Raw genomic sequence first — 26998 nt, forward strand, 5'->3', positions numbered from 1 at the left:
AAATTATAACAACCAGAAATGACAAGAGGGGATCAATTAATTTCACCTTTACACACAGTTGATGGAGTATCATTTGGTACAAACTTTTGGGAGTACAATCTGACATATCTGTCTCAAGAGTCCTAAAAATGTTTATGATCTTTGCGGTTGCATTTCCACTTCCTCTATATGAAATAATCAAAAAAACAAAATTTTATTTAAAATTTCCATTGCAGAATTATTATTCACAAAAGTGAAAAATGGAAATAACCTAAATATCCCCAAATCAAAATGTTTAAATAAATTTTGATAATACATATGACAGCATAATACTCTGTTTTTAATAATATTTAATTAGAGTAGCTCACTATAGATATTAAATGAAAAGTAGAGTCATAAAACATCTAGGATATGACCTTAATTTACATAGAAATAAAGATTAGGAGGAAATAAAACAAAATAGTAATAGTGGTTATCTCTGAGGTATCAAACTGAAGATGATTTTTACATTTTTCAACACTTTTCCCTAATTTCCTATAATGAACACATATTAATGCTATGATCAGAAACTAACAAAAAAGTTTTGTTAAAATCACTTTTTGCTCTGTTAAAATATTTAGTTCATAGGGAGTGCCTGAGGATATCATAGGGATATCTTCAGTCAGCTCTTCTGCCTATGCCTTTAAAATAACACTGATGGCAGAGTCTGGCATTCACCCACATGTGTGCTGCCATGTTACCCCATTGCTTACAGCAACTCTCTTTTCAAGTCCAAAAATTGTAATTTGTGCTCTGAAAATAGGCTAGCATATTTGAAAGCAGGGCTATCCCTGAAAATTCAGATATATGAATATCACATAATGACTCCCACTCTACACTGGAATCTTACCTGATCTCGAGGACATAAACCAACACGCTAGCGTGGCCTGATGATCTTTCTACAACATTTCCTCTCATCTTTTAATTTGTCTTAGAAGAGTGTCAAAACCAGCATGGTGACTTTCTCTGACTGTGTAGAAGACAATCAAGAAAATGCTGACTGCCCACTATGTGCATGACACTGTATTAAACAAGGGGTACCTCTAACCTGACTCAGCAAAATAAGGTTTGTTAATGCATTAATGGGTCTGTGTATAGACTGCAGATGTAAGCAAAATTCTCCATAAGCAAGCTTAATGCTATAGTAAACCAACAAAAAGAGCCAAAGCAGCCCATAAGTGCTCTCTTGTAGGTGATAAATGACCTTTCAAGTTGAACCAAATGCTTTCACCTAAAAAAGCAGGTGAGCAATGCCACATTTACAACGGGCTTTATCTGTGTATGGATAACAACCCTCAGTTGCAATTTCCTTTGCTAAGAGAAGAAATCACTACTCCCCGCTAATGAATGAAACACAGCCTTATGTACCCTAATTTGATTTCATTTCTGTCTACCTTATGCCATTTTACAGACTGAAGATGATACACACAAAAAAAATTTTAATATGTACAGACATCCCTTACTTACATGGAAGTTATATAACAAAAGTAAATCAATTACTTGTAATTTTTAATTTTTTGTTTGTTTAATCAATGTTACAAATGCACATGATAAAAAAAAAAGTAGTATAGGAAGAATTAAAATGAAAAGAATCTGTCCAGTCTCACTTCCCAGAGGCACCCATTTTTAACTATTTTTGTTCTTGTTTTTAGGATACAGTCTTAGGGCATTAACTCTAAAAATAGAGTGCTGTTCTTGATTAACCAATTTGAACAACTATCTGCTGACTTCCTGATTTATATAAGACTCCCTAGTTCATACACATGCATTCCAATTTGGGGAGCAGGGTCCAGTTTATTGAGGTGTAATTTACATATGGTAACATTCATCCTTTTTAGTATACAGTTTTATGAGTTTTGACAACTGCAGTTCAAATTTCCCCCCAAATTCCCTATACAGCTTGTTAGACAACTCCTCCTGCTACCCCAGCCCACAGCAAACAATGATGTTTTCTGTTATACATTTGCCTTCTCTAGAATGTCAAATCAATGTTGCCTTTTGATTCTGGCTTCTGCCATTTGCCTGAAGGCATTTGAGATTCATTCATGTTGTTGCATACAACCAAAGTTCATTGAATGAGGATGGACCTAGAGATTATCATACTAAGTGAAGTAAGTCAGAGAGAGAAAGACAAATATCATATGATATCACTTATAGGCAGAATCAAAAAAATATGATACAAATGAAGTTATTTACAAAACAGAAATTGAGTCACAGATGTAGAAAACAAACTTATGGTTACCGGGGGGAAAGAGGGTGGGAGGGATAAATTAGGAGATTGGGATTGACATATACACACTATTATGTATAAAATAGATAACTAATAAGGACCTCCTGTATAGTACAGGGAACACTACTCAATACTCTATAATGACCTATGTGGGAAAAGGATCTAAAACTGTATGTATAACTGATTCACTTTGCTGTACAGCAGAAACTAACACAACATTGTAAATCAACTATACTCCAATAAAAATTTTTAAAAAAATTTTTAAAGTTCATTGAATGAATGCTCAAGAGTTTGTTGATCCATTCACTAGTTAAAGGACGTATTTCCCAAGTTTTTGCTGATTTGGAACAAGTCTGTAATAAACATTAATATACAGATTTTTATATGAAATGTTTCATTTCTCTTCTCTAAATATCTAGGAGTGGGATTAGTACATTTTACAGAAAGTGTATGTTTAACTTTATAGAAAGTTACCAGTGTTTTTCAAAGTGGCTGTACCATTTATATTCCCACCGGTAATGTATGAGAGTTCCAGGTATTTAGCCTTCCTGACAGCACTTGGTATTTTTATCTTGTTTTCTGTTTGTTGTTTTGTTTTGTTGTGTTTTTTTCACCACTGGAACAGGTGTGTGGCGGCATGTCGTGGTTTTAATAAGCATTTCCTCATTTTTTGGTGTGCTTATTTCCATTCAGATATCTTCCTTATACCTGTTCAGGTCTTTTGCCCACTTCTTATTGGGTTCTTTGTTTCCTCGTTATTGAGTCCTGAGAATTCTTCATGTATTCTGATTCAAGTGCTTTATCAAATATGTGTCTTGCAAATATTATCTCCCGGCTTTCAGCTTGTCTTTTCATTCTCTTAGCAGCACCTTTCAAGGAATAAAAGTTTTAAATTTTGATAAAGTCCAATTTATCAATATTTTCTTTTATGGACCATGGTTTTGGTGCTCTCATCTAAAAAATGTTGCCTAACCCAAGATCACAAGATTTTCTTCTATGTTTTCTATTAGAAGTTTTTATAGTTTTAGATGTTATTTTTACATTTATTACCCATTCTGACTTAACAATTATAACCATGTCAGTCATGTTTTGAGGTTCTTTATTCTCTTTTTTTGCCTATTTTTCTAGCATCATTTGTTGAAAAGATTGTCCTTTCTCTACTGAGTTGCCTTTATACTTTTGTAAAAAAATCAATTGATCATAATGTGTGGATCTATTTCTCATTTCTTTATTCTGTTCCATTAACCAATATTCCTCTCTCCTTTTGCCAGTAATGCACTGTCTTAATTATTGTAGATTTATAAGCCTTGAATCAGGCATTGTGAGATTCCAACTTTGTTCTTCTTTTTCAAAACTGGTTTTTTTAGCTCATTTGCCTTTCCATATATAGTAATTTTTTTTTAAAGTTTGGTGAATTCTGCAAAACTCGCTGCTGGAATTTTGATTGGGATGTTGACTGTGATTACACTGAATCTATAGACTTATTTGTAGATAGCTGACTTATTAACAACATTGAGCCTTCAATTCTGTGAATATAGTATATCATTCCATTTATTTAGGTCTTTGAATCTTTCAACTGTGTTTTACAGTTTCCAAAATACAGATTCTCCACATATTTTGTTAGATTGATGCCTAAATATTACATGGATTTTTAAATGCTACTGTAAATGGTTCCTTTTTTCCAATTTCTAATTTTTCATTGCTACTACATAAAAAGACAATTGATTTTTTTATACTGTGTATCATGCAACCTTGAACTTGAACAAGAACTTATTGGTTCTAATAATTTTTTGGAGATTCTTTAGTATTTTAACATATAAAATCAAATCATCTGTGAATAAAGTAATTTTTGTTTATTCCTGTCTAATCCATATGACTTTTATTACCTTAATGCATTGGCTAGGACTTTACATTTGGTATTTATTAGAAGCAGTAAGAACAGACATCCTTGCCTTGTTCCCACACTTAGTGAGACGCATCCAGTCTTTCACAGCTAAGTACTATGTTAGCTGTAAGTTTTCTGAAAAAGCTCTTTATCATGTTAAGAAAGTTCACCTTCTATTCTTAGTTTGGTGAGAGTTTTTAATTACATTTTTTTTTTTTTTTTTTTTTTTTTGTGTTACGCGGGCCTCTCACTGCTGTGGCCTCTCTCGTTGTGGAACACAGGCTCAGGACGCGCAGGGTAAGCGGCCATGGCTCATGGGCCCAGCCGCTCTGCGGCATGTGGGATCTTCCCGGACTGGGGCACGAACCCGCGTCCCCTGCATCGGCAGGCGGACTCTCAACCACTGCGCCACCAGGGAAGCCCGAGAGTTTTTATTATAGATGTGAGTGCTGTCATCTGGGTTTTGTGCATCTATTGATATTGTCATATTTTTATTTTCTTTGGGCTACTGAAATGGTGAATTGTAATATCAGATTTCTGAATGTCGAAAGCCTTGTATACCCAGGTAAAACCCCACTTGATCATGATGTATTACCCTGTTATTATATTGTTGGATTCAATTTGATATTTTGTTGAAGTTTTTGCATCTCTGTGAGAGATACTGGTCTGTAGGTTTTTTTCATTGAGATGTCTTTACCTAGTTTTGGTCTCAGTGTAATGCTGGTCTTATAAAACGAACTGAAAAGTGTTCACTCTACTTCCATATTCTGAAAGAATTTGTGGAAATAGACATTATTCTTCTTAAAATGTTTTATAGAATTCGCCAGTTAAGCCATCTGGGACTGGATACTTCTTTGATAAAAGTTTTCAAGCTTTGAGCTATGAAATAAATCCCTCTGACTATTCAGTTACTTCTTGAGTAAACTTGGTAGTTTGTACTTTTCAAGAAATGTGTTCATAACCCTCCTACACTGTTGGTGGGAATGCAAGTTGGTACAGCCACTATGGAAAACAGTATGGAGATTCCTTAAAAACACTATCGATAAAAATAGAGATATTATCATATGATCCAGCTGGATCTATATGATCCAGAAATCTCACTCCTGGGCATATAACCAGAGAAAACCATAATTCAAAAGGATACATGCACCCCAGTGTTCATTGCAGCACTATTTACAATAGCCAGGACATGGAAGCAACCTAAATGTCCATTGATGGAGGAATGGATAAAGAAGATGTGGTACATATATATATACAATGGAATATTACTCAGCCATAAAAAAGAATGAAATAATGCCATTTGTAGTGAGGTTGATGGACCTAGAGTCTGTCAGTGAAGTGAAGTCAGTCAGACAGAGAAAGACAAATATCATATGATATCACTTATATGTGGAATCAAAAAATGGTACAAATGAACCTATTTCCAAAGCAGGAATTGAGTCATGGATGTAGAAAACAAACTTATGGTTACCAAGGGGGAAAAGTGGGAAGGGATAAATTGGGAGATTGGAACTGGCATATACAGACTAGTACATATAAAATAGATAACTAATAAAAACCTAGTGTACAGCACAGGGAGCTCTACTCAATACTCTGTAATGACCTATATGGGAAAAGACTCTAAAAAAGAATGGATATATACATATGTATAACTAATTCACTTTGCTGTACAGCAGAAACTAACACAACATTATAAATCAACTATACTCCAATAAAAAAAATCAAAAAAAGAAATGTGTTCATTTATCTAAATATCCTAATTGTGAGCATAAAAATGTTTGAAATATTCCCTTATTTTTATGTATGTAGGGTCTATAGTGATGTCGTCTTTCACTTCTGACATTGGTAATTTGTGTATTGCCCTTTTCCTTGGTAAATCTAGATAGAGGTAAACCAATTTTATTGATCTTTAAAAACAAAAAAGTTTTTGGTTTCCTTGATTTTCTTTAATGTTTTTTCTATTTCCAACTTCCTTGGCTTCTCTTCTTACCTTTATTTCCTTCCTTCTGTTTGCTTTATTTGCTGTTCCTATAAATTTCACTCTAATCACTGCTTTGGGTATAGCCCACAGTTTTTGATATGTTGTGTTTTCATTTCCTTGCATTAAAAATATCTAATTTTTCTTTTGACTTTTACTTTGATCCATGAGTATTCAGAAGTTTATTGCTTAATTTCCAAATATTTGGGGATTTTCCAGGTAGGCTCCTGTTGTTGATTTCTAGTTTACTTCCATTATGTTCAAAGAAAATACCCTGTATATTTTAAGTTCTTTTAAATTTATTAGGTTTGTTCTATGACCCACAATCGATCTATGTGGATTAACATTCTATGTGCACTTTAAAATGATGTATATTCTGTTGTTGATGGGAATGTTACACAAATGTCAATTAAGTCAAGTTGGTTAAAAGTATTTTTCAGACCTTATATATTCTTACTAATTTTTGGTCTGCTTATTTTATCAATTATGAAAGGGGAGTGTTGAAGACTCAAAATTTAATTATGGATTTGTCTTTTCTCCTTTCAGTTCTATCAATTGTTGTTACATGAATTTTGAAGCTCTGTATTTAGGTGCATACGCATTTAAGATTATCATATCTTCTTGGTTAGTTATCTCCTTTATCATTATGGAACATCCCTTTCAACATTCCATTTTCTGAAGTCAATTTTGTAATTAAGATAGTCACTCCAGTTTTCTTATGATTATTGTTTGCATGGTACCACTTTTCTCATTCTTTTACATTTAACCTATTTGTGTCTTTATAGTTAAAGTGCATTTCTCATATTGAAAGTGAGTTTTTTTATAGCCAGCATATAGTTAGTTCTTGTTTGTTTTTTCAATTTGATAGTCTCATCTTTTTAATTACTGTATTTAAACCACTTGCATTTAATGTGATTATTGATGTGGTTGAATTAAAATCTACCATCTTGCTAGTTTCTTTCTATTTGTTCCATCTATGTTTGGTGCCTTTGCCATTTTGTCATCATGTTTTGGGATTTAAAATTTTTCATTTTATTTTATGTACATTACTTGTTTCTTATTTATACCTTAATATTTTAATTTACACTTTACTATTTTAGGCATTGCCCTTGATTGTAAAATATACATCTTTAATTAATTATAGTATAACTTCAAATAATACTATATAACCCTTCACATATGAGAAACTTAACAATTGTATATTCCCATTTCCTCCTTCCCATCCTTTGTGCTGAAGCTGTCATACATTTTATCCATACATATGCTATAAACTCACAGAGAATTGCTACTATTTTTGTTTCAGAGAGTCAATCATCTTTTAGAGTGATTAAAGTTAAGGAAAAATTTATTTTATATTTATCTTCATTTTAGCCATTTCCAGAGATCTTTACTTCACTCTGTGGATACAAGTCTCTGATGTTGTATTCATTCTGTCTGAAAAAGTTACTTTAACATTTCTTGTAGTGCAGGTCTTGTGGTAATAAATTCTCAGTTTTTATTTGCCTGAAAATGTCTGTTTCGCCTCCATTTTAAAGGATAACTTTATGTGGTATGGAATACTGAGTTGACAGTTTTATACTGTACTTTAAAGTTGTCACTTTATTGTTTTCTGATTTGCATAGCTTCTGATGAGACATCTGCTTTAATTCTTAACTTTGCTCCTTTGTATGTTATAGGTCTATTTTATTTGGGCTTCCTTCAAGATTTACTCTCTATCTTTGAATCTGATCAATTTGTATATGATATGTCTAATAGTGTGGGGTTTGGAAGGAGAGATATTTATCCTGCTTGGGCTTCTTTGAGTCTCTGTGACTGATGATTTGATATCTTTCATTATATTTGGAAAATTATTCATCAATCTCTTCAAATATTTCTTCTATCCCATTCTCTTTTCCACCTGATTCCATTTACACATATGTTATGCCACTTGATATTGTATTACACCTCTTGGATGCCCAGTTTTTGTTCTTTTCATTCTTCCATCTTTACCTCCTGACACCTTCCATTTTTGTGTAATGACTTTATAATAGTAAAATTACATAATTATAAGGTAATTTCTATTGTTCCATCTTCAAGTTCATGATACTTTCTTCGGCTGTGTTAAGTCTACTGATAAGCACATCAAGAACATTCTTCCTCTCATGTTTCACATCTAGCATTTCCATTTGACATTTTCTTACACTCTATCTTTCTGCTAAAATGCCACGTCTGTTCATGCATATTTTTTTCTCATCAGGCATACCGTAACATGGTGCTTTATTTCTACTAAACATAAAATCAGGAAACAGAAGCAAACAAATGAAATAAACCACCTAATCAGTTTTAAAACATAAAAATGGGCTCCAGGGTAGAGTAGAATCTAGGACAACAGTATTTTAGAAAATAAAATTGAAAAGAATAAATAATGCCAAAAGCACACAGTAAATGAAACCTGTTTCAAAGCAAAAAGACTAAATAAAAACTTTCAGGCACTTCAGGGAGCACAAGAAGCATGTATTAAGCTGAGCAAGTTGTGAATAGGGAGGAATTCAACACCTGTTTGGGAAGCCTTTTCCATTTAGGACTCATAAACCAAGCTCTGTCATTTAAGCTTTAATCCTTTGAAAAAACAAGCCTTTATCAATAAAGGTGCCTCACTCTGTCAATTTTCTTTCACTTGGGATGGCACTCAGAGTGCAAATGATGTTCATGCATATTTTTCACCTTTTCCACACAGCTTTTAATCACAGTTATTTTTAATTCCCTGTATGATAGTTCCAATATCTGCATCACATCTTAACTAGGTTCTATTGAGTAACCTGTCTCTCGACAGTAAGGTTTTTTCCTTGATTATTTGTGTTTCTAATAATTTTTGGTTGGTGTCAAGTATAATCATACTATTGGTAAATGTAATCATATTATTATATGGTCTTTACATTAAAGTAGGAGATGTCGTGGGATAAAGAGGGGAGTAAAGTAGGAAGAATGAAGTGTCAGGTATAAAGAGTGAAGAATGAAATAGTACAATATTGACTCAAAGTAAACATTAAGTTAAGAAAGAATACAGTTAGGTCTAGAGTAACCTAATTTATTATTATTAATTTTAGGTTACTCTCGATACACTAAAAATAACAATAATTAAAACAGAATGTAAATAAATCCATAAAGGAAATAAATGGAATATGCCCCCAAAATGATCAAACAAAAAGAAGGCAAAAGAGAAGAAACAGAGGAACAATAGAAAGAGAGACAAATAGCAAGATGGTAGGCTTAAATCCATATCAATTATTACACTAAATGTTAATGGACTAGCTATTTAATTTGATGCAATATCTGCACCAAATTAAATGCAGATATTGTCATATCGTTAAAGGATAAAAATCAAGAACCAACTGAACATTACATACAAAGGGTGCACTTCAAATATAAAGATACAGATGGGTTGTAAGTAAAAGGATGGGGAAAATATACATGCAAATATGAAGCATGGTTATAATAATATCAGAGAGAATAGACTCAAGACAAGGAGTATTACTGAGATGAAGAGAGAGACTTTATAGTAATTAAATAGTCATTGCATCAGGTAGACAGACAACTCTAAATGTGTATGTGTCTAATAAGAGAGTTTCAAAACACATGAAATAAAAACCGACAGAAATAAAGGGAGAGAGAGACAAATCCACAAGTACAGTAGGAGATTTTTAACACTCCCCTCTCAGTAAAAATGTGATGATGTGAACACACTATCAACAAACTTTACCTAATTGGCATTTACAAAGCAACACACTCAGCAGCCAAAACTAATCTACAGTGAAAAAAATAAGAACAGCAAATGCTTTTGGGAGTATGGCATTGAGAAATGACTGGGTAAGAACATGAGTAAACTCATTGTGGTGACGTTTAACATTAACATCTTGAAGAAGATTAAGTGACTGCATTTCTCAACACCAAGAATGCACACATAAGACTTGTGAATGTCATTATATGTAAATGTTTCATTAAAAGAGGATAGTGTTGTGTTTGCAAGTGTTTGCAAATATTGAATTTGTGTAATAACATGCATGCTGAGGTACTTAGAGAATAGTGTACTGCTATTTGTAATTTATTTAAAAATGCATCAAAAATAATATGTATTAATGAATAGAGAGATAAATGGATGTATATGGACAAAGCAAATATAATCTAGTTGGTGAATGTATCAGTAGTAACTATAAAATTCTTTCAATTCCAGTGTATGAAAAGCTTAATAATAAAATTTTGAGAAAAATGAAAATAAAAGCTTTTCCAGAAAACAAAAATAGATTAGAAATGGATAAAGAAGATGTGGTATACATATACAATGGAATATTACTCAGCCATAAAAAGGAACAAAATAATTTTGCAGCAACATGGATGGATCTAGAGATTGCCATACGAAGTGAAGTAAGTCAGACAGAGAAAGACAAATATCACATGATATCACATATATGTGTAATCTTAAAAAAAATGGTACAAATGAACTTATTTACAAAACAGAAGTTGAGTCAAAGATGTAGAAAACTAACATATAGTTACCAGAGGGGAAAGGGGAGGGAGGGACAAACTGAGAGATTGGGATTGACATATACACACTACTATATATAAAATAGATAACTAATAAGGACCTACTGTATAGCACAGGGAACTCTACTCAATACTCTGCCATGACCTATATGGGAAAAGAATCTAAAAAGGGTGAATATATACATACGCATAACTGATTCAATTTGCTGTAGAGCAGAAACTAACACATTATTATCTACTCCAATAAAATAAAATAATATAAATGTATTGTCATCAGAACTGAGCTACAAGAAATGTTAAAAGAAGTTCTTCACGCTGAAAGAAAGTGACACCAGTTGTAAATTCAGATCCACACAAAATAATGAAGAGCAATAAATGGAAATGATAAATAGGTGGGTAAACGCAAAATACCACATTCATTTTTTTCTTCTATTTTTTTTGGGCTGCGTTGGGTCTTTGTTGCTGCGTGTGGGCTTTCTCTAGTTGTGGCAAGCAGGGGCTACTCTTCATTGTGGTGTGCAGGCTTCTCATTGCTTCTCTTGTTGTGGAGCACAGGCTCTAGGTGCACGGGCTTCAGTAGTTGTAGCACGTAGGCTCAGTAGTTGCGGCCTGCGGGCTCTAAGGCACCCAAGCTACAGTAGTTGTGGCGTGAGGGCTCAGTAGTTGTGGTTCATAGGCTCTAGAGCTCAGGCTCAGTAGTTTTGATGCACGGGCTTAGTTGCCCCGTGGCATGTGGGATCTTCCTGGACCAGGGATCGAACCTGTGTCCCTTGCATTGGCAGGCAGATTCTTAACCACTGCACCACGAGGGAAGCCCCCACATTCATTTTTTAATTCACTTAAAGGTAATTACATCAACTATACTTCAATGGAAAAGTTAATAAAACTAAAAACAAATAAATAAAATTAAATATTTAAAGCCAAAATAATAACTTGTCCCATGGTTTTAAAATATTTAGAAGTAAAATATATGAGATTAGTAGCACAAAGGACAAGAAGACAGAAATGGAAGAATATGATAATAATGTTCTTAGATTAAACTCTGATAATTTAAAGATGGATGTTATAAATCTTGCAGTAATCACTAAAAACAAAGAGATGTAGCTTATAAACTAGTATTAGAAATAATATAAGGGCTTCCCTGGTGGCGCAGTGGTTGAGAGTCTGCCTGCTAATGCAGGGGACGCGGGTTTGAGCCCTGGTCCGGGAAGATCCCACATGCCGCGGAGCAACTGGGCCTGTGAGACACAATTACTGTGCCTGCGCGCCTGGAGCCTGTGCTCCGCAACAAGAGAGGCTGCGATAGTGAGAGGCCCAGGCACCGCGATGAAGAGTGGCCCCCGCTTGCCACAACTAGAGAAAGCCCTCGCACAGAAACGAAGACCCAACACAGCCATTAATTAATTAATTAATTTTAAAAAAAGAAATAATATAGAATACTAACATTTAGTCAATTAAATGAAGGCAAAAAAAAGGAAGAAAGAGAAGGAGAGATATAAACATAATAAGATGACAGATTTAAACATAACCACATTGATAAATGCATTAAATGTATATGGTCTAAACACTACATTTAAAAGACAAGTATGGAAGACTGGATGAAAAACAATACCTAACCATTTGCTCTCTTCAAGTAACCATCTATACACATACATAAACACACACATACATATATACATATGTATATATTATGTATATATACATGTATAAATGTATGTATGTACACATAAAGTTAAAAATATGAGGATGGGAAATCTATAACATGCAGACATTCAGCACAAGATAGCTGGAATAGCTATATTAATAGTAAAAAAAAAAGGATAGATATACAAATATTAAGCATAGCTGGGATGTCTATATTAATTTTGACAGAGTAGACTTTAAAGCAAAGAATACTGCCAGTGATAAAGAAAGACATGTCATGATAATACATATTACCAGGGATAAAGCAAGTGGTTTCCTAATGCTGAATATACATCAAGAGGACATAATAATCTTAATGTGTATGTACCCATTAACAAACTTTTCAAATACATAAAGCAAAAATTGGAAAAACTAAAAAGAAGAATAGCTGAATTCAAATGTAAGTTGAAGATGTCAACAATCCTCTCTCAGTGATTGATAAAATAAGAAGACAGAATATCAGTAAAGATATAGATGACTTGAATAACATGTGAAGCAACTTGACCTGAATAACATTTATAGAACACTCCACCCTACAACAACAGAACACATATTATTTTCAAGCGCATGTGGTACATTCACCAGGTCAGACACATGCTAGGTTCTGAAACAAATAAAAATGAAATTTAAAAAACTGAAATCATACAGCTGATGTATTTTCATCCCCAATGGATTTAAATTAGAAGTCAATAACAAAATGATCTGAAAATTCCCAAAATATTTGGAAATTAACCAACAGATATCTAAATAACCCACAGGTCCCAGAAAAATCACAAAAACTAGAAAATATTTTGAACTCAATGGTAACAAAAACACAGTACAGCACAATTTATGGATGAGCTGAAGCAGTTGCTGAGAAGGAAATTTAGAGCTTTAAATGCTTATAGCAGAAAAGAAGGAAGGTCTTAAGTGAATGACTTAAGAAAGAGTCAGCAAACTATGGCCCACTGGCTGTCCCACTTGTAAATAAAATTTTATTGAAACACAGCAACACCTATTTATGTATTGTCTATGCCTGCTTTTATACTACAATGGCAGAATTAAGTAGCTGCAGCAGAGACTGTAGGGTCCATAAGACTAAAATATGTACTATCTGACCCTATAAGAAAAAGTTTGTCAACTCTTGATCTAAGGTACCAACTTAAGAAGATAGAATAAAAAAGAACAAATTCGAAGTAAGTAGAGAAAAGAAACAGTGATGATAAGAGCAGAAAACAATTGAAGGAAAAAAACAACAAAGAAAATCAATAAAACCAAAAGTTTTTTATTTGAAAGAAATCAATAAAATCGATAAACCTCCAGCTAGACTGATCAAGGGAAAAAGAAAGAATATTCAAATTCTCAATGTCAAGAATATAAGAAGGGACAGCACTACAAATACTATAGGTATTAAAAAGGTAATAAGGAAATATTATGAAAAACTATGATAAAGACAATATCCAAAGGAGAGTTTAGGAAAACTAACTCTAAAGGAGCATCTCATCTTGATTTGTCACAGTAACTCTCAATTCTTTTAAAGAGGTCCAGCTGTTTTAACAAAGTCAACTTTCTTCTATGTGCAAAAAAGCAATGCCTTTTAATATAATATAGCTAATATATCTAGAGAACAGCTGTATCTAGAGAACAGCTATAAAAGGGAGAGAGGTTCATTCAACTATGCATTTATTATTCTGTAAGGAATCTTCTGCTAATCATATAATTATTCTTTTTTCAGTGTTTCAAATTTAGAGTGTATTGTCTATTTCCTGGAAATACACACTCTTGATTCCAAGTGGAATTTGAGTGAGAATGCAGTCTCACTATGATTTTAGAGAGGCAAAGGTTCACAGTGTAGATCTTTACTCTTGAAGAGAAATAATGGGAATGGAAAGAAGAAAAAAACACATTTCTAGGGGATCAGGCCAGGAAAATGTCATCAGATAAAGTTATGAGATGTGATGAGTTAATATTCCTTAATATATTTTGGCTCTGTTTGAAAACAATCTGGCTCCTGAAAACTGTGTTAATCTGGATTACCACCCTCTGAGTTAACATCTCTAAGATAAGTATGCACTTATGAAACTAAACATTTTGCGTTAAAATGATGATTGTCCAGATCCTGATGGATTAGATTTTTTTCTAATCTGGTTTTTGACCAAAGTATTAATTCAATCATGGCACTGAATGAAAAATGTATAAGGAACTTAATCAGCATACAGAGATGTAGCATCTATCTCTGTCATTTTACCTTAGCATGAGACAAGAATGATAAAACAGATTAGAAGAAAATATATGTGTTTCACTTTCAAAATTAGAGAACCTAATCATTTTCTTGACGTGAAAAGTTTAATGAAAAAGTAGACTGATCTAATTTGGGATGCTTAAGTCACTGGCAAATTTAAATTGTTTTAAAAAAACTAATAAGCCAAGCTCTTGAGTCATACGGAATGATTCACCCATGAATTCTTGAGGGGATTAATTTAAAACAGTTCCGAAGAAACAGCATCTTCACATACCTACTCTAAAAAAACCAGAAGAGAACAACAGAAAAGGGAAATTATTCTAGAGGAGAAAAAGGGAAGCATCAGGACAGAATAGAACCTTGTTAGCCTGGTTGGCCAATCAGAGCAGATGAATTCAAGAGCCACATGATAAGGCAAAAGAGTGAAAAATAATGGAGTATTGGCTTCTATGAAAATAAAGTCTGCCTTGTCTCTTTCACACTCCTACTCACCTCCTCCCTCTCTTTTACTTTTTGCTGGATCCCTAAGTGAGAGGAGTAGTGATCTGTATTGTTCAGGTTCCAGGGAACCGAGAGACCCACGCGCTTCAGGGATCTAGCTTTCAAAGAACATGAAAGGCACAGGGCTCATGGTCATGACCCTGTCTCCTACTTCTTTTCATAGCAAGCGTGGGAAGGGCAGGACCTGCTTCCTCATAGAAGAGAACCAGCCACCTAACTCCACAGACGCTCCATCTTTCCCCACTTAGCAGTCACCCCTGAGATTATGGCCTAAAGCTCCTGTCAGAGCTGCCATGAAGGTTGAACTACCATGAGCTACTGGAGATAGAGGTCCCCTGCTTTGTCACTCTGGCTTCATCCATGCATTGCAAGACCTTTTGTTGGTAGCGTAGTGTCAGGATCCAGGATTCTGACTTATCATAACCTCCCTTTCTTTATCCTAGGCTATTTAGTTGTTCAAAGTTTAGAAAAAGGGAGAATATTAGAGTTCTGCCATGGAATTTGCGGCCAAAGTACCAGGCAACAACAAAAAAAAGTTACTTTGCCTTATTTTCCCTCCCTTTTCTAGATGCCCCCCTTAGTAAGCCATCTTAGACTGGAGGAGAGGCACAGCTGAACCAAGACAGTATTTAGGTATTCCTAGGTCCCTTAACAAAAGAGTAATTTCTTTTTTTATTATTATTATATTTACTTTTTAACAGCTTTATTGAGATAAAATAATATACCATACAATTAGTCAAAGTATGTAATTTGATGGCTTTAGTACATTCATATAGTTGTGCATCTATCTTGAATTTCTATATCATTTATGAACATATCCCAATATTATCCCAATTTTTTTTAATAAATTTATTTATTTTTGGCTGTGTTGGGTCTTTGTTGCTGCACGTGGGCTTTCTCTAGCTGCGGCGAGCAGGGGCTAATTTTCATTGTGGTGTGTCGGCTTCTCATTGCAGAGCACAGGCTCTAGGCACACAGGCTTCAGTAGTTGTGGCACGTGGGCTCAGTAGCTGTGGCTCACGGGCTCTAGAGCACAGGCTCAGTAGTTGTGGCACCCGGGCTTAGTTGCTCCGTGGCACGTGGGATCTTCCCAGACCAGGGCTCGAATCCGTGATCCCTGCACTGGCAGGCGGATTCTTAACCACTGTGCCACCAGGGAAGTCCTATCCCAATTTCTTAAACAATGTAAAGATAAACCTTGAGATTTTTAGTATTTGCTGTGAAAATTTTTAAACATGAAATCCCAATCGATAAAAAATCCAGAAAAAGATATAAAAGATAAGGAATGATAAATACACACTCTGTGCTTAGAACTTTTCCTTTTTTTCCTATTTAGTTCTGTTTTCCATTTATATTTGAAAATCAATCCTATTGTTTATTTATTAAAACAAACTCTTTCTACTCATGTGAACACATCTGTTTGAGTTTTTAATGATCCATGCCTACAGTTCACTTATAGGACACTTTTCCCGTGCAAACCTCAAAATGAAGCCAATGCTAATTATTTGGTAGCAGGTCGAGACTTAGCTAGAGCAGGAACTAAACATCCTCTGGCTGATATTTATGTATCCCTGTCCCTCTCCTGAAGGACTCAAGATCATTCTTTTAGGAAGATGCTCTGGAACCATAAACTGTCAGATTATCAGGTCCTGTGTGATCCTAGTTGTTCTCCTCTCTTCTAACCTTTCCTTATTTACAATAAGAGATGCAAGTTCTGCCAAGAAAAATACAACAACCTGGATCTCAGCTGCTGCCTAGAAGTTTTTTAAAGAGAAACACATGAATGTTTATTCAAAAGGAAAACACAGTTGGCCCTCTGTAGCCACAGGTTCCGCATCTGCAGATATAACCAACCAACTCCAGAGAGTTCCAAAAAAGCAAAAGTTGAATTTGCCATGCACTGGTAACTCTTTACATAGGTTTTACATTATATTTACAACTATTTACATAGTGTTTACACAGTATTGAGTATTATAAGTAATCTAGATGATTTAAAGTACAATACATGGGAGGATGTACATAGATCATATGTAAATACTACACCATTTTACATAAGGGACTTGAGCATCCTCAAGTTTCAAATTTCAGTATCCCGGGGGTCCTGGAACCAGTCCCCCTGTACTCTAAAAATGCATTTGAAAGCAACAATCACATTCAAAAGACCATAACTTTGGGCAAAACCAACTGCTTTCACATAACAATAAATATTTGCAGAGAGTCTAGAGAGTATTGTTTCTCTTTCACACATCCTTTTATGTTAAGGTACTCATGTAAGATTAGGAAAGGCTGGGTATCCCCCTCTGTTGACTCAGAAGGACATTCAGTGCCAAGACTTGGAAGTGATCTATTCAGAGATACACATGGGGATGGCAGCAAAGCTAGAACAGAAGTTTTAAGAGATGAGAACTAGAAAATAAGTGTATTCTCTAATGCAAGAGCCGGGAATACATATATCTGAAGCAGTTCATCTCACCACAATAGTTATTTAATGTTGGGCTGCCAGATAAAAGTACAGAATACCCAGTTAAACTAGAATTAAACAGCAATTAATTTTTAATATATATATGCCCCATGTCATATTTGTAACCTACTTATACTAAAAAATTATTTGTTCCCCAGTGGTGCAGTGGTTAAAAATCCACCTGCCAATGCAGGGGACATGGGTTTGATCCCTGGTCCAGGAAGATCCCACATGCCGCAGAGCAACTAAGCCTGTGCGCCACAACTACTGAGCCTGTGAGCTACAACCACTGAGCCCGTGAACCACAACTACTGAAGCCCACACGCCCAGAGCCCGTGTCTGCAACAAGAGAAGCCACCACAATGAGAAGCCCGTGCACCACAACGAAGAGTAGCCCCCTCTCGCCACAACTAGAGAAAGCCCACACCCAGCAATGAAGACCCAATGCAGTCAAATAAATAAATTATATTTAAAAATAAATAAATAAATAAAATTATCTGTAAATGCCATTGGCTTTAGATTTTTAATCTTCAGGTCAGGCTGAACTCCAGACTCATAAAACCAATTGCTCACATGACATCTCCACCCCAGTACCTATGAGACATTTAACACTCAACATACCCAAAACTGAGCTCCAGCTCTCCTCCACCATGCCCCACCTCTCCCCAGGCCTGCTCCACCTACAGTCAGCCTCACCTTACTTAATGGTCTATTCTTCTATTGCTTGGGTCAAAATTTTGTGTCATCCTTTGCTCCTCTCTTACTCTCACACCTCAAATCCTGTATTTTTGCGTCATTGTAGAAAATCGGAGGAATTCTCTATTTTATACTTCTGTAAGTTTGAGGCTAGAAAACAGGTTCAGGCAGTACAATCAATGAAGAAATACGCTCCCAAGGACTTCTGCACAGAGTTTCTCCTAGTCCAAAGAAGTCCCTTTTTTGGAACCAGGGGGGAGCCTCTTGCTACACTTGTGTCAATCAACCAATAAATGACCATGCTTAAAGAAGGGCAAAGGTGCCATCTTTTGCATTATAAACTCAGTCCAAGGCTTTCACTTTTACTTCCAGCACAGTTTAAAATGTATAGTAGGAACTGCTAACTGCTGTTAAGTGGGGGAAAAAAAAACCTCACTACCTGAAACCCCTACCCAACTCTGGTTATTAAATGAAACAGTTATCTTTTCACCTTTAGAGTAACAGCATCTAGCTTTCTGGACTCTTAATAATCCTTTCTAGCCAGAAGACAAAGGAGTTTCATGAAATTAGTAGAAAATATACAATGTGTAAATCTGTATAATGTCCAAGTCCAGCTTCAAATTTGAGAACTCCAGGGCATTTTCTGGCAATTCTTTGTTTAATACACATGATAAATGTTGTGCGGTCATGTCAGGTCTTTCTTATCAACATCAAGGAACCCAGAAACTAGATAATTAGAGCAACACAGAGCAGCCTAATTTTTTTAGCCAGTCCAGACCAATAAATAGTTTCTCTAAGTTTCCACCAGACCAGAGGTTACCCTCTGAGATTTTCACCAAGGAGCAATGATTTCTACTCTGCTGTCAAGGCTTGACACACCTAAGGTGCTAGAGATGCTGGGGAAGAACAGCCAAAGCAAAAAGGGTTTATTCGTTCATCAGTATCTTCAGATATTTAAGGTCCTAGGCTTGGTGCTCAACAGAGCCAAGTTGGAAAGTAGTGTTTTCTGTCATGTAGTTTTGCTATGTCACTGTCAATAGCAACTTCTCATATAACATGTCAACAATGGCATGTACATCTCCAAAACATGGTAAATATGATTAACAATGCAATTTGTAAAAGTGACCAGGTCAAGGGCTTCCCTGGCGGCACAGTGGTTGAGAGTCCACCTACCGATGCAGGGGACACGGGTTCGTGCCCCGGTCCAGGAAGATCCCACATGCCGCGGAGTGGCTGGGCCCGTGAGCCATGGCCGCTGAGCCTGCGCTCCGCAATGGGAGAGGCCACAACAGCGAGAGGCCCACGTAACGCAAAAAAAAAAAAAAAAGTGACCAGGTCAAAGATAATGAAGGTAGCCACATGAGAAAACAATTTAAAAGATTAAATAAATAAATAACCTTGACTCCCTCTATCAAATAATCAAAGATTTGTATAAAAAAATAAGAATCAAAAATGTAGATTGCAATATACTTTTTTTTTCCTGTGGGACACAAAGAGGAGTAAAATTTCTTAAACAGGTTTCAGAATGATTGCATTCTACATAGAAAAGTTCATCGTTAAAGTTCAATTTTGATAAGTCCTTCTCTACTGTATTGCCACATTATTTCCATATCAGGCATTTTTCTTAGCCTTCAAATTTTAAGGAAACAATCAAATTTGAATGGATGATCTATTGCACATTTCAATGTCAAAAGTTTCCATGCCTTTTTAAGAACATAGCAGGCAAGGCATGTGTTTCCTATATTGCTATGCCCAGAGTCTCTGAAATCTTCTAATGATTCTGTCATACAACAAAATATACCTTTCAAGCTAGATAAAAAATAATTGAGTCTATTTTTTTAAATGTCTGCAACAAAGCTATTAGCTCCCTGAAATAAAAAGGGTTTGTACAGATAGCCTTCAGAGGCAACTTCACAGGTGTCCAGTTAAAACTGTGATCTCCAGAAGACTTTGTGTGTGTAAATTCTACTAAGTCATCAAGAGCACTTTGAGTATTCCAAGTTAGTGGAGTTTCTGCCCATTTCTCATAAAGACCTTCCCATAGTCATTTTTCTTCCCAGTGATGAATTTACTAACTCTGAATGCAAATACTTCCCTTTATCCCATCATCTTCCTGACAAGTCTCTGGGTAACTGCTTCCTAAAAGGCTGTGCCTTTTCAAAGATAACTGAAATGTTTTCATTCTAATATTGTATCAACTGATCACTTCCAACAATCAAATTTTCATTTGAATATTGTATTTGGTGAGTCTCTCAGACCATCTAAAACACTGAATCTGCACGTGACAGCAATCATACTATTCAAAACATTCTCGTGCACATGTCACTGAGAGGAAAACTACCTACCCTGGAGTATAGCTATTAATGTCAAACAGACTGTCATCGGAGAAAACAAAAATGCATCAAAATCAGCTTCAGACAAAGTACAGCCCTACGGAAAAACACCAGGTTTTTATGTGCAAATGTCTTAAATGTCTGATTGACATGTTTAAAGAATGAGTTAGCAAGGAATCTGCTCCTGGTCTCTCTCCATAACCCAGAATAATGTGATAATGAAAAGAATTTTAGAGTTAAAGGGCTCTTCATCATAGCACACTATATGCATTTGCCCCAGTTTCTAGTAAACATTATGAAGAAATGTTTAATTTCTAGCTTGGGCCGAGGGCTCTATTTAGCCTATCAAAGTACAGACCTGTCATAAACGCTGGGACTCTTGCCAGAAATTTTTTTCCCTGCAGCTCTTAGTAAAGATCATACCTCGAAAGCATTGTGCCTTGCAAACCACGCAGATTTAAGCTCCCACTCCCGCCTACAGAGCTTGGCACCAGCGGCTTTTGAGGTATCCCTCATCTCCTAAAACTCTGACTGAATCGCCACCACCACTCCCCACTCTCCCACCACCACCGTGTCGTCATCCTTGCTTAGCTCTCCGGAGCTCAGCACGGAGCGTCCCCCAAGCCCCTGCAGAGTGAACTCACGGTGCCACCCAACTCCCAGCCCTGCACACACCCACAAACACTCTCCTACTCCCTCCGCTACAATCTGCCCCCAAATGTGTCACCCACCTCACCCCTAATCCCATACCCCAACGTCTCTGGAGCTCTTCCCCCCTCCTAGTGGCTTCATCCCCAACACACCTGTCTACCCTGCTGGCCGACTTCAGGTGCCCACGCTGCGCCCTATCCCGCGCCCCTTCAATCTAACTGGCGCTTTGCACTCCGCCCCGAGGAAGGTCAGTTCGCTCAGAGCACTTTCTTTCCCCACCCCTTGCCCACCCGCAGACCGCCCCCGACGGGCGCGGTCTCCCACCCTCACGGGCGCGGAGAAAGGGTCGCTTGTAGTACCTGCCGAGAGCGCGGCGGCCGCGACGAGCAGCAGGAGAGCCTGGCGAAGCGCGGCGCGGAACGCTCGGGTCATGGCCACCAGGCGCCGCGCCCGGGCTGCGTGGCCCCGGAGCCGAGCGCGACGGCCGGGGCAGCGCGGGCCGCTTTGAAGTTCCCGGGGCGCAGGAGGGAAGCACTGCCCGACACCCTTTTGAAGTGTGCGGTTGGCTCTAATCAGCGCGGGCGCTCCCCTCCCCTGCCTCCCCCATCCCCCGCCCCCACGGCTGGCGGTGCGCGGCGCTCCAGCCACTGGCCCCGGCAGCCCGGCTGGCAGGGGGGCGGGGGGGCGACAGAGCCCGCCCCTGTCGCGCCTCCGCCCCCTGGGCCCTCCGGCAGCCTCACGGGGCCTGCCGCAGCCCGGCTGGCGGGCAAGGGCGGCCCGCAGGAGAAGCAGTGAGATCGCAGAGAGGTGAGGGCGGGGGGGGGGGGGGGGGCGCAGGGGGAGGCAAAGAAAGCAGGTGGGGTGGCGCGGAGTCCCCAAGACTGGATACGCTGAGAAGGGCGTCGGGACAGGAGGGAAAGCCCTACTGAGACTTCAGGAAGACTTAAACCCTGCAGCAGTTGCTTCCTGTTGCTCCGCTCTATAGTCTCCTACAGAAGATCCACGCGTCCAGGTCTCGACACTCATTTGTTGTCCAGTGCCCTAAAGGTTTTCTAACTAGACTGAGCCCTGAAACATCCTGGGTATTCCTCCTGGCTCCTCACTCCGCCACGTCCTGGCTGTGCGCGCGTCTGTGGAAGGGTGCCCTCTCTGTCCAGCCCTGGAAATAACCAGGTGCCTCACTTCCTAGGCTACCTATAGTTTTGGCTTAACAAACTTCATCTCTAATCTGATGCCTTCAAGTGACCGCCCCCCCCCCATGAATGGCGACCGAAGCTGGACTACCTGCACCAGGTGATGTGGTCGTCTGCAATGTGTAATCCAGGTTTAGAAGGAAGTAGAGGACCCGTCCTATGCAAAATACTTAGCAAGTACAATTTCAGCAGTTGAAAAACTGAGGGGCGGGTTGGAATCATACACAAGCTTTAAGGGGAGGTGAAGAATGATTGAAAGTACTGCACTAGACACTTTGAGTATTGTTTAAATCCCTGGGGCTTATCAAATGAGTGTGCTTCCCATGTGGATTGCGTTTGAAAATATAAGGGCAGCATTACCAATTAATAGAAATTAGCCTAAATTTAATCCAGGTATGTAGCTTGTACATTAAAGTGAATGGAATTATTTTTTAAAAGTTTTATTGGAGTATAGTTGATTTACAATGTTGTGTTAGTTTCAGGTGTACAGCAAAGTGAATCAGTTATACATATACATATATCCACTCTGTTTTAGATTCTTTTCCCATATAAGCCATTACAGAGTATTCAGTAGAGTTTCCTGTGCTATATAGTAGCTCCTTATTAGTTATCTATTTTATATATAGTAGTGTGTATATGTCAATCTGAATGGGATTATTTTAAACTGAACAACACAAAAAGCCAAGAATCCAGTGCTGGTGTTATTGCTGCTGTTAGGGGCCTCTTTGAAAAGTGATTGTCATATAAATGAATTGCTTTGGAGTAAGAGATATTACTTGCTTCTTCACCTACTTTAGCTCTAAATAGCACATCTATGGAAGACCTATGGTGAAATGCTGTATGCAGTTGACTTAATCAAAGAGTCACAGTATTGGGGGTGGGATATTTGTTGGACTTTGATGCATGATAGTGACAGTCTTGAGGATCTCACCCCCACCACCACCACCTTGTATGAATCAAAACATTCCTAAGCATAAAAAGACTTTGTTCTCATTTCATTCTGGATCCAAGCAAACAAATAAATCAAAAAAAAATGGAGATCTGGGACAAGCCTGAGCCCTTCCAGACACCCACAAAACAGATGCTTTTTTTAAAAAAAGAAAAGAAAATGCTAGAACACATTATATTTTGGCTGACTTGGCTTGCTCATTATTTGGTAACTATACCCTAGATGGTGATCTACCATTGGATCATGAGACTTGGAGCCTAAAGATCAGAGCCTGCTTCCTCAAAAGTAAGTGGAACTTCGTTCCTCCCTATTTCTCAGAACCACGACAGGATTAAAAAGGGTAGTGAATGTGAACATACTGTCAAACCAAGGCATTATGCTAATGTCAGGTATTTACCCTCCACATATTTATTTTGTCTCTTGAATACAGTAAGCAATTTCCCTGCAAGTTGGAAAGCTCTCATCTTCTAAGAAAGCAAGGTTATTATCCCAAGAAGTCTGATACTGAATAACTTCAATATTCTAAATAAATTCAACACTTTCCTCTTAGTCTAATGGTGCATTGTCTGCTATGTTATCCACCAGCCACATGTGAGTAGTGAGCACTTGAACTGTGTCTAGTCCAAAATGATATGTGCTGTAAGTATAAAATGCATGCTGGGGCTTCCCTGGTGGCACAGTGGTTGAGAGTCCACCTGCCGATGCAGGGGACACGGGTTCGTACCCCGGTCTGGGAAGATCCCACATGCCGCGGAGCGGCTGGGTCCGTGAGCCATGGCCGCTGAGCCTGCGCGTCCAGAGCCTGTGCTCCGCAATGGGAGAGGCCACAACAGTGAGAGGCCCGCGCAACGCAAAAAAAAAAAAAAAAAAAAAAAAAAAAGCATGCTGGATTTCAAAGACTTATTACAAAATAAGAATGTAAAATATATCATTAATAATTTTATATTGCTTACATGTTGAAATGATAATATTTTGGATACATTGGGTCAAATAAAATATGTTACTAAAATTAATTTCACCTCTTCCTTTCTACTTTTTAATATAGCTATTAGAAAATTTTAAATTATATGTGTGGCTCGCATTCTATCTCTATTGGACAATGCTGGTCTAATGAATCCTCCTCAAATGGCAAAAGATCATTACCTTTGTCTTAAGCACAGTATAAAAAAGCCAAGTGTTGTTAAGTACCTTGCCAGACAACATGTGGCCAGCCAATGAAGGAAGCAGCAACTCTTGATATCTTGGTGCAAAGTTCTGTGATACAACAAAAAAAGGTTAATAAGTCAAAATCTAAATGCTTAACTTGTAGGATTATATTAAACTACATCTCCAAATACCATTTCCCTCTGTCCTAAGTTCATGTCTTCTTCCAACATCAGTTCTATGGCAGCATTGAAGTAACAAGTTAACCACTCAGCATGTATTGAGTTCCAATGGCTGGCAAAGTATATTCTTAGGCAACTATAAATATTTCTGATAGCCTTGAAGAAAAGAGCTTCACCCTTATAATGTGTCCCAATTTTTACTTAAAAGAGTATACTTTATTTGTACACACACACATAAACGCACCTATGGAAATTAATCCAGTTTTAATCCAATATCTTTAAAAATGAACTATTATTAAGAAAACACTCCTTGGAGCATAGTGAGTGACTCCTGTTACTTAATATAAGCAGCACAAATGCATTGTTCAAGATACGATATAATATAGTACATCTTTCATACTTCTGTACATAACAGAAAAAAATTTACATGTGAAATTTTAAAAAATTTCACTGGAAAGAAATTTACATGCAAATATGTTTCTAAAGATTTAAGGTTCCCCCCACCCTTAATCATCTATTTGTACATATTCATTACCATAGCAACATTACATCATGACTCCTGGATTCTCATCATCAACGGAAAACAAAAACAACAAATAATTGAGGAGTTCATAACCCATCAGCAAAACAGACTTCGGGTGAGTAAATCTTACATAACCAGGGAAACAGGTATAAATTGTAAAGATTTGATGCATTTGCAGAATAACATTCCAAATGAATAAGGCAAGTAAATGTGTAATAACTGAACTTTGAAAATGACTATTGGTTGGGTGTGGTTGTTTAGGATTTTTTTTATTGTACAGGTTTCTTTTATTATTATCCTTTCCAGAATCATGAATGCCATGCATCTTAATTTCTCATTTCATCTTGGAACATGAACTTGTCATGGAACAAGCATATGGTGAGGAGGCATACTATGATAATTTGCTATATACTGTCAAGGTCTAATCTTTTCTCATTTTACTGCGTTTTTCCTTCCCTAAACTCACATTCTCTCTAAAGAAGTGCATGACACACTCATCTTCACTCATCTCATCTCTTAATCCCAGAAAGTTTTACATTGGGAAATTTTAGTTTCACTTCGGTTCTTCTTCTTCACTTGTCTGTTGTTAATTCTATCCCATGAAAATAGTCATGTGTTTTAGGAACTTTGTTGAGATTCTACAATATATACCTTCAAAGTGTCTATACCTCATGAGACAGCTCAGGTCTCATAAAAAAGAAAAATAATGACCCCGCTCTGTGGACATGGATAATGGGGGGATATCAAACAGTTTCTTAGCTCGACTGCCACTGCTAAAAGCTTAATATCTTTGTAAAGTATTCACACTAGGTGTTTTCACCACCTTCCAAAATGACTGCACCCCCTTCACTGATTTTTGTATGCTTTTAATACTATTAATATGGTCTTTCAACAGACTCAAACTTTGTTTTCTCTTCCACTGGCTAATGTCAGTGTGCTAAGCTGATTAGGTGCCTTCAATACAGGCTCTATCTATAAAAGGCAGGTCAGAGATTCAGTTCCAAGTAAGCAAGCCTCCACCACTTGGATCATTTCCTTAAAATGGGCCTGTAATTATACTCTACCAGAGTGAGGTTACAGGGAGGTAAGAGAGTTAGATGACTCAGTACAAATGCATCTCTTCCTGAGTAAATCACTCAAAAAGGACAGTTATTTTTAACCCCAGACAAATACCCTGTTTCTTTCCCCCTTATCACTTCCCTCTGTTTCATCTTTTACATCCAGTTAATCAGCAGTTTCTATGGATTCTAACTTTTATTAAAAATCTCTCAAATTTTTTCACTTCTTTCCATCTCACTGCGACCATCCTACCGCAAATCATCATCTTCTTTTACTTGAAATGTCAAAAATGCCTCCTAACTGGTCCCCCTTCCTTGAGATTCACTCCTCTCTGATCTATTCTCATGGACTCTTCAGCCAGAAGGATCTTTTTATAGCACAAATGTGCTCATGTAACAGAATGCTACCTAAGACGTATTGCTAGTTCTAACACTGGCAGTTCTGACATTGGCAACTGAAATTAACTTGGCACATAATAAGTACCCAGGGGGACTGGCCTTTGAAGTGCTCTGCCCTGTCCCCCAATGGGCACAGACAGTGCATCTGATGCCATCAACACCCTGAGGCCGGACAGTGGATGATTCTGCTAGGATCTCTCCTGCTGCTGCATCTGAATGCTAGCTGCGCCTTTCTTCACCCTAACTGTAGCTTCAAGGAAGGCTTGGAAGAGAGCATCAGGTTTTTAAAAATATTTATTTATTTTTGGCTGTAAAACATAAAATGCACAAAGTAAAAAAGATTGCCAATGACAAAAGCCCCAAAATAGTTATC

General features: G+C 37.1%; 1 protein-coding gene across 3 annotated transcripts in view; it reads right to left on the bottom strand.

The window, feature by feature from the left end:
- The window catches only part of ACVR1C (activin A receptor type 1C), a 140745-nt gene extending 116203 nt beyond the window's left edge, over positions 1–24542 (bottom strand). For 2 of the 3 annotated variants that reach the window (XM_082840902.1, XM_082840903.1), the window contains exon 1: positions 21538–21721. In XM_082840902.1, coding sequence (XP_082697028.1) covers positions 21538–21610 — 73 coding nt within the window. In that variant the 5' untranslated portion in view covers positions 21611–21721. Of the gene's footprint in view, positions 1–21537; positions 21722–24508 lie in introns of those variants that run through there. The other variant, XM_082840904.1, reaches the window with a different exon arrangement.
- Positions 24543–26998: the final 2456 nt, after the last annotated feature.

This window comes from Leucopleurus acutus (genome assembly GCF_964270905.1).
Source record: "Leucopleurus acutus genome assembly, chromosome: 6".
Classification (NCBI taxonomy): Eukaryota; Metazoa; Chordata; class Mammalia; order Artiodactyla; family Delphinidae; genus Leucopleurus; species Leucopleurus acutus.